This window comes from Epinephelus fuscoguttatus, linkage group LG22, assembly GCF_011397635.1.
Source record: "Epinephelus fuscoguttatus linkage group LG22, E.fuscoguttatus.final_Chr_v1".
NCBI lineage: Eukaryota > Metazoa > Chordata > Actinopteri > Perciformes > Serranidae > Epinephelus > Epinephelus fuscoguttatus.
The window spans coordinates 12,992,270-13,000,907 of NC_064773.1; the positions used below are offsets into that span (position 1 = coordinate 12,992,270).

At 40.3% G+C, this 8,638-nt stretch overlaps 1 protein-coding gene across 1 annotated transcript; it reads left to right on the top strand.

Annotated features, from left to right (window-relative positions):
• Positions 1 to 361: 361 nt before the first annotated feature.
• On the top strand, positions 362 to 7,674 carry LOC125883060 (uncharacterized). The gene is made up of 3 exons (XM_049567180.1): positions 362 to 540; positions 3,884 to 4,473; positions 6,991 to 7,674. Exons 1-3 carry the CDS (start codon positions 515 to 517, stop codon positions 7,350 to 7,352), a joined length of 978 nt encoding a protein of 325 aa, XP_049423137.1. The 5' UTR covers positions 362 to 514; the 3' UTR covers positions 7,353 to 7,674.
• Positions 7,675 to 8,638: the final 964 nt, after the last annotated feature.

The window sequence follows — 8,638 nt, forward strand, 5'->3', positions numbered from 1 at the left end:
TTAGAGTTTTGAAGGAAAGGTGGCAGAATTTATTACTGTCATTATTGTTATAATCACATTCAATTTATATATATATATTTTTTATATATATATTTTATTTCTAAAGTTCTACTTGCACAAGTTGTATCATATTTACAGAGAGAAGCCTTGTAAAATTTGGCTTCTTTTGCAAATTTAATTTAAGTGTAATTTAAAAAAAAAGTGCTATTATTCTTACTATTATTATTAATAATAATAGTAATTATAATTTTTAAAAATGTTTTATTTATTTATTTATATATTCATTTATTCATTCTTTTATTTATTTTACAGCTACAGTTTGTATCCACGCCAGTTGGTGGCGGTAATGTGCCATTTCGTCCTTCCAACCGTCCAAAAAAAAAAAAAAAAAAAAAAAAACCAAGAAGAAGAAGAAGCTACGCCGATCCGTACCGGCACCGCGGTCTGACTCGCTGTCTCAGGTCACTTTACTTGCAGAGGAGCAGGGCGGACCCGCACACCGTCGTCTCACAGCATGGGAAACCTGCAGCTCTCCACCAGGTAACACCATGATATACTGTCATATAACCTGTGTGTGCCTGTGTGTGTGGCCTCTGTAGCGGAACTTGCACGGCTTTTAAAAAAGGCAGGCGTATGCTGTGCCACATCTTCCTCATACACAGTGACGCCTTTTTTATGCCCATTTTTAATGCACCTTACTGGTTGTACTGGTGAAAGTGACGCTGTAACGCCTTCACAGCCTGGCTGCCCCCTTTGTTTATCTGACATATGGAAACCTGCTGATGTATATATGGAATACAAACAGTGAAATGATGAGTACTAATAATGATACACAGACAACGACGAAATAAGTCGTCCTCTAACGTCAGCATTATATGCGGCAGGTTGTTATTATAGTTTAACAGTGCTCGACGGCGTCAGGGGGAATCACTACGAGACAAGAACAAAAGTCAAGGCAGCAGAGGTCCGAGTAAGGACACACACACACACACACACACACACACACACACACACACACACACACACACACACACACACACACACACACACACTACCACCAACGTCAACACACACACACACACAACTTCAACACAAACTTCCACAATCTTTGTGCCTGCCATAGACTGAGAGACAGGAAGTGACACACATATTTGTTGTTTTCTTCTTTTTTTTTGTTATTACTGTTATTATTATTATTATTATTGTTATTACTGAGATTGATTGAATGTGACTATGACTGTGATGGAGTCAATCATAGCTATACGTATTCTACATACAGTATTACCAACAGTATAGATTATAACAAATTTATTGTAAATATTGTTTTCCTTTATTGTTATTATTATTTTGAATTCCAAACACTTGCTTTGGCAATATGTAGTGTTACCTCATGCCAATAAAGCCATTTGAATTGAATTGAATTGTAAGGCTGGTGGGAGCGGTGGTAGATGGGTTCAAACAAACATCGACTTTCATCCTGGAGAGCGATGTTTGTGTCCTGTAAGATTTAAAGTCAAACCATGTTCTTTTTTCCTAAACTCAACCATGTATATTAGTTGTTGGAGGAAAAAACCTCAGTTCATGTTGATGTACTGACGCAGTGCGTTTATTTTGAAAGAGACTGTATGTAAACAGAAAATTTCCTGTGTAAACAGAAGTGTATTTTGAAAGAAGACAATTCATGTAACAGGCAGAACTTCACACGGTGTCCCAGAACGCAAACAACCAACGCATCCAGGGTACCTCTCAGGTCATATCAGAGGGGTATTCCAGGTAGGAGGTTCAACAAACTCTGAGTCTAACCCTGAACTCTGAGTTGATTTACCCTGAGATAGGAAACTCTGAGTTACCGGTTCCAGAACAGCTGATTTGAGTTAGTTCAGTCAACTCTGAGTATGTTCACTCTGAATTAAACCGACATTAAAAAGCCATCATCAATGGAGCTCCGACTCCACGATTCACCATGGCAACAGGTAAGTAAAAGACAGGCCTCCATTTTAATCCAGTGGATGTAGAGATATTAATGCATGTCTAGCAGACGGTGCACGTTTATCTTTAAAAGAAGAGCCTGAGTCAGAGCGAGGAAAGTGTAAATAAGTTAACCATAAAGTTAATAAAAAAGTTTTATTCAGTGTTGTCCGTTTATTCATCATTTATCAGACTTACATTTCCTAAATGAAGATAAAGTGGTGGAATCTGACTGTGTATCAGGCTGTAGATACATTACTTTATATTAATAATATATAATAATATATTTGTTCAGATTTAATCTGATGGGGAAAAACACAGGAGGCAGCAACTGAAAAACAGGAAGATTTAAAACATATAGGCTAGGCTATAGATCAAAGACATAAAGACATGACTGTAAACTCACAGTCTGACCCAGTAATAATATGTTTGGTGATTTGCACTTGAAAAGACACTTTAAAATACAGTAGATTTTAAAATGTTGGACATCTATTTGTATCTTGACTCAACAGCATTCAGTGACTTTATTTCAGCTACAAACGTAGTAAATTTAAAGACAATGAAATGCTGCACCATTGCTCACTCAGAAATATTAACATATAATCCCCAATATTAGGCTATAGGAATTATGTTCCATCAGTGCAACCAATGACATCAGTGATAGAGATCATTAGTCATTGATACTACGTGTCTATACCAATTTTTAAAATTTAAATAATTAGACCTACACATTATGTGCAATAAACATTTGGGAGCTGCTCTAACAGACTGACAGTCTGATCCTTGTGCACAGTGTTATAAAAAATAATGAATATAAAAAGGACAGAGGTTTGATTCTGAGCTGAGGGTGAATTCTCGCTGTGTAATATTTGAATGTTAAGACAAAAACCAATGTCCAAAGAAATGATTAATGTGCATAAATTCAATAACTTAAGACAGTCCTGAGTAACAAACTAATATCCAGCAGGATTTAGACTGTGACAGACGGTAAATCTCCGCTAATGAATGCGCTTCGATACAAGCTTTGACACGGACTGAATGAATGAGGAAATGAAACAGTGTGTAAGAGGGAGGAGACAGAGAAAAACTCAGGGTTTATTGAAGAAAATCTGTCAGCGAGCAGGTTATGTTCACAGAGTCTGTTACCATGGTGACTGACTCAGAGTTTCAGTTACCTCTCTTTCTGGAACGGATAACTCAGAGTTTCCCTCATCTCAGGGTTAACTTACTCTGAGTTTTCACATAACCCGCTTTCTGGAATACCCCTCTGGGCGTGGAAGGTCCATGACCAAACGTCAATATGTGACAAGGTCGGAATGAGAATATGTTGTGAAATGTCATGTTTACAGCCTGGTGCAAAAAAAAAGTTTAAAAAAAATGTAATCAAGGCTTAAAGTTATGCATAATTAGGGGCATGGCTGCTTTAAGTGATAGGTTGGAGTATAGCCATAGCCATAGCTGTCGCTATTTCAGTGTGTATTTCAGTTCTTAAAAGTTAATTGTAACATTCAGGTCACCTAAAAAAAACTTGGTTGTACTAAAAGCCCCTCTAAGGAGTCGGATGTTCAGTTTTTTTGGTACACACATTTTGTTTGAATGGTTTTAAGTCTGTTTTTCGCTAGCATAAAAGTGGCATTAGCATTAGCATCATGTTACCTCTCTTAGTGACAGCATACTGGCTCCGAACTGTAGTTGGGGACACACAAAATATTTCAACGTTTCTAAACATTGTTTACGCTTTTTTTTTCTTCATTTTTTTTAAACTTATATAATCTAGAAATAACTTCAATACCTAGCCTTTAGTTTTCCTGGGTCTCAGGAGGATATGCTGTACATTTACATCTGTCTTTCAAAGAAACAGCATATGAAATATTTGGGTGTGGGAGTGACTCATTTGGTTTATTGTTTGTTCCAGTCTTTTCAGGACCGGTGCAGCTGTGTCTGAACAAGGCAGGTTCATAGCCAAGAGGATCCGCACTGGCATAACTTATTATTACACTCCGATCTCAGAGCCGGGGGAACACACATTAAGTGCTACCAAAGACTTTCAAACATCCACCACTCTTTGCCCCATCTCATCCCTGTCTTCCTCAGCTCTGCCCAAAAGCCGTTCCCCCTCTGCAGATCCTTCATCACTTGCCACTTCCCGTCCTCTCCTTGTCTTCTTCTCCTGGCTTGGTGCCCCGCTGGCTGCGGTAGGCAAGTACAGGGACCTGTACATGGACCGTGGCATGGACTTCCTCCTTGTCCAGAGCAATGTAATGCACTTCCTGTGGCCTCAATGGGGGCTGGAATACGGGCTGGAGGTTTTGAAGGTTCTGGAGGAGCCTCAGTTCTCAGGGAGGCCGGTGCTGGTCCACTCCTGCTCCATTGGTGGCTACACTTTCACCCAGACGCTCATCCACATCTCTCAGGGATGGAACAAACACACAGACCTGGCCCAGAGGGTGATAGGGCACATCTACGACAGCTTGGTGGTGGGCACCCTGGAGCGCATGGCGATAGGTGAGTGAGTGTGACTCATCTATCTATGTCAGATCTTTAAATAATTTACCAGCCGGCTGACCTTCTGCTGCAGCTTGGCAGGAGTTCAGGAAATATATGTGGCAGCATGTTTACAACTTTAGCACAGTGTCTGCAAACACTTAATACATTCATCAGGTCACATACATATATAAAAGTGTCTGTTATTGGTTACTTTATATTATATTATATTTGTGATTGATAATTTAGTCTACAAAAAGAGTGACTATGACAGTTCCCAACCCGATCACTAGAGTAAATGTTGACATTCAGTCCTTGACTGTCATCAGTGCTGCTGATATGTGTGCCTCACATGAGTTGATTTCATGTAATTAGTGGCACCAGCTGAGTGATTTATTACACCTGATAGGAATCTGTCTGTGTCTGTATCTGTTCTGTGAAGCACTGAAACGTTACATCTTTTTAATCTTTTTCCCCACTTTGAGCACCTTTTTTGTTTATTGTACCAATGCAGCAAAGACAGACTTTTTTGTTGCCCCAGGTAGGCACAGTTTCACAGCAGCCCAAAGACATTAACATCAGAAAACCATCATAAAATCCTACAACACAAATTGACGTAATCAGATGTTTTGTCTGACCAACAGTCCAAAACCCAAAGACAGTCAGTTTGCTATAATTAAAGCCAAAAATACTGATTATTGAAATGATGACAATAATTTCCAGTTACTTTTCTTTTGATTGACTATTCGCTGCAGCTTTATTATCGTTTCACACCGTTGCTACACACTGAACCAGGGATTTCTGGGGGCCCCTGTGTGACTTAGGCAAAGCAGTGGTTGACTGCTTTATCCAGTTGGTAATCCAGGCTTGTCACGTCAGCACTACTATGATTAACAGCCGTTGGATAGAACAATAACGTCCCTGTGGACGTTATGAGTAGTATTCAAATAGTCCTGTGGCAATACCTTACAGCAATGGGTGCTTTGTCCAGATAAAGACCCAAAGATATTTAATTTAATAAAGTGTGAGACAAGGAAAAGCAGCAGTCTCTTACATTTAAGAATAGATAATATTTTTTCTCAAATATTATTAAAAAGACTAATTTTAATAGAGACTGCTAATAAATATAATGTGGCTCAAAGCTACAGTTGATAACTTTATTAAATATAACTGTCACTATATCCTTATTGTGTCCCTATAAACTTATTTATATGAGAGATATCAAATACAGCTCTAAGTTGTAGTCCACAGCATAACTCTTTGCGCCTCTCCCAGTCAACCCCCTAAACCAGGGTTCGGAAACCTGGACTACTGTATCAAAAGAGCCGGGCCAATTTTTTTTTAAAAAACTCATCTGGAGCTGCAATACATATTTGTGCAATTCATTAGCCTATAAACATTCCTAATAGGTCTAAATAAGCATTCATTAATATGTTTTGCAATAAAGGCTGCTCTGCAGTGAGCTATTTGTGATTATTCGGTACTTAAACTTTGCAGCGTTAGTGGTGAAAGCAAATAAATCTGTCCACACACTATGAAATTCTCTGTTTTTCTCTGAGACTTTTGTTTTTTCTTTTGGATTTTGAATCAACAGCTAGCCTTGATAAGGAGACTCTAGACTAGCCATCACTATTCGCTACACAGAACTGCAAATTTTAGGAAAAGGCGTCAGGCCGCAAAAGTATCATGCACATAGTTGACGAGATGTTACAACATTGATTTTATTTATTGTATAGGCTACACATTTATACAGGGTGGAGCATCCCTTCTGTGCCAAGTTTGCGTGTTTTCCCCGTGTCAGTGTGGGTTTTCTCCAGGTACTCCAGCTTCCTCCCACAGTCCAAAGACATGCAGGTTAATTGGTGACTCTAAATTGTCCGTAGGTGTGAATGTGAGTGTGAATGGTTGTCTGTCTCTATGTGTCAGCCCTGTGATAGTCTGGTGACCTGTCCAGGTTGTACCCCACCTCTCACCCAATGTTAGGATAGGCTCCAGCCTCCCTGTGACCCCCAGCAGGATAAGCAGTTACGGGAAAATGAATGAATGTATGTTATTTGTTTCTATATAATTTCTGTCAAAGCCACAGGGAGCCACTGGAAAGTTCCATGCGACTAGCCTAAGAAATGTAAACTGCTCAAACTAAGATAGACATTTAATGTTGTCATACATTAATAACGTTAACTACTTTGAGGTTACACTGTATTTAGAATAAAAAAATCCACTTGTCTAGTCTGTAGAAAGGGGGCAAGCCAAAATCTCAAGGCACACCTGTATTCATGTGTTATCACTCTTATCACGACATGAGCTTCGCTGGTGCTGTTGTAATTTGCTCTGCACTATAAAAAGATCCATTGAACCACTCAAGTCTTTCTCCTTTTAAATGTTATCATCGCTCACACTGGCTGCCAATCAGGGCTTTGAATGAGCCAAACATTTATGATTCCCACACGGCAATAGAAAAAAGACAGGTGTATGTAACTTTGCTCTTGATTATAAAACATTAACCCTCGTGATTATCTCCTGTCTCTTGTTATTCAGGCCTCGGCAAGACTCTGGTGCCACGTTTGGAGCGCTTCATCAAAAACCTCGCCATGTTTTACTTCTGGCTCTTCAAACGCCAGACAGCAGACTTCTACAGCAACGGCATCCAGGTGTTCCACAACAGTCCGGTTACAGCGCCGGCCCTCTTCTTCTACAGCGAAAACGACCCCCTGTGCGACCACACTGACCTGGAAAAGGTAATTGACTTCTGGAGGAAGAGAGGCATGACTGTTAGGAGCAGGAAGTGGAAGGTGTCCAAGCACGCAGCCCACATGCGATGCCACCCAGAAGACTATCTCTGCACGCTGGAGAAATACTTGAACTCGCTGGACGTTCCCTCCATCAAAGCAAAAATGTGAAGTGGAGGAGCAGAGGTTTGGGTTGACTGAACTTTATGATTTTAAAGTGACAACACTTTGATCATTTTATCTCTGAGCTGCATGATTAACAGTATAATTTAACAAAGACATTATGTCTCTCTATTAAGGCATTATTCTCAATAGTTTGACTCTGTTACGATTCTAACCAATGTTCTGTTTAAGGTGATGCACTATTTATGATTCATGACTGTGGAGCCTTTGTCATGTGATGCTTGCTTTGCACAGGAAGTATTCTTGAATGAACTGTTGTTGCACCTTGACACCAGAGATCTGGTTTTTGCACAACAAAATAAAACTCAAATATGACTCAGATTGTCCTTAATCTCTTTTTAATCTTGCGTCACTTTTACATATGGCGGGATTTTGTTTGAGAGGAAGAACCGAGGTGCTTTTCATTATGCCAACGTGTCTCCTCGCTTCCCTCATTTGTGTCTTAGCTCCTTCAAGCAAGGATGTGAGAGAGAGATGTGTAGGATACACCTGTGTTTCCTTGCTTTATGCTCCTCCAGTAGCCTCCTCTCCCCTTAAGGTGTGTTTAAGGGATGGGAAGATCTTCCATGATGGCTGTAGGGGAGCAATTTCCAGGTCAAAGGAGAAGAGAGGATGCCAGGGGTGCGTCCCAAGTCCCTTAAAATTACTGCTAACCACCTAACCTAGCCACCTTACCCAACTGTTTTGTCCCTCCCACTTAGGAAAACATTTAAGGAGTCAGGAGTGAGGATTGCTGATAAGAGACATGAGACGGCCTTACTCTGAAGCGTCACGTAAAGCGACGTCCTATTCTGGTGACGGTGGTACCTATGGGAGGCACGGCTGGATCTGCTGCATAACGGAGCCAGCGTTTGGCGTACATCCCAAGTCACATTATATTCGCTGATCAAAGCCATAACTTAATTACAACATGACAGTCTTGCAGGAAATATCATTAACGTTACTCTTCGTAGTCACATAGGCATGTGAATTACAGCGTTTCATTGCAAAGAATGCATGTAACGGGTACACTTGCGCTGTTTCTCCGCCATCTCGTTCAAATGAGCCAGATGTAGGGGGCGGGTATTTATATGTCATGGCCTCAAGCTGAAAAAGACTTCCTGTTAGGAACCTCTCGTGTTACCTTACTCATCGCACCTAACAGATCCCTCCTACCTCCTAACTCCTAACGCTAACTCCTTACTGGCAGGAATAAGAGACATGAGACGGCCTTAAAGATGTCGAGGTCGGAACACGTTCTCACCACAAACAAACCGCACCAGAGTTCGTTTGTA

Coding starts and splice junctions, on each gene's coding strand:
- LOC125883060 (XM_049567180.1), top strand. CDS start 515: ATGGGAAACCTGCAGCTCTCCACCAG. Junction 541..3,883: donor AACCTGCAGCTCTCCACCAG/GTAACACCATGA, acceptor TGTTTGTTCCAG/TCTTTTCAGGACCGGTGCAG. Junction 4,474..6,990: donor CCTGGAGCGCATGGCGATAG/GTGAGTGAGTGT, acceptor CTTGTTATTCAG/GCCTCGGCAAGACTCTGGTG.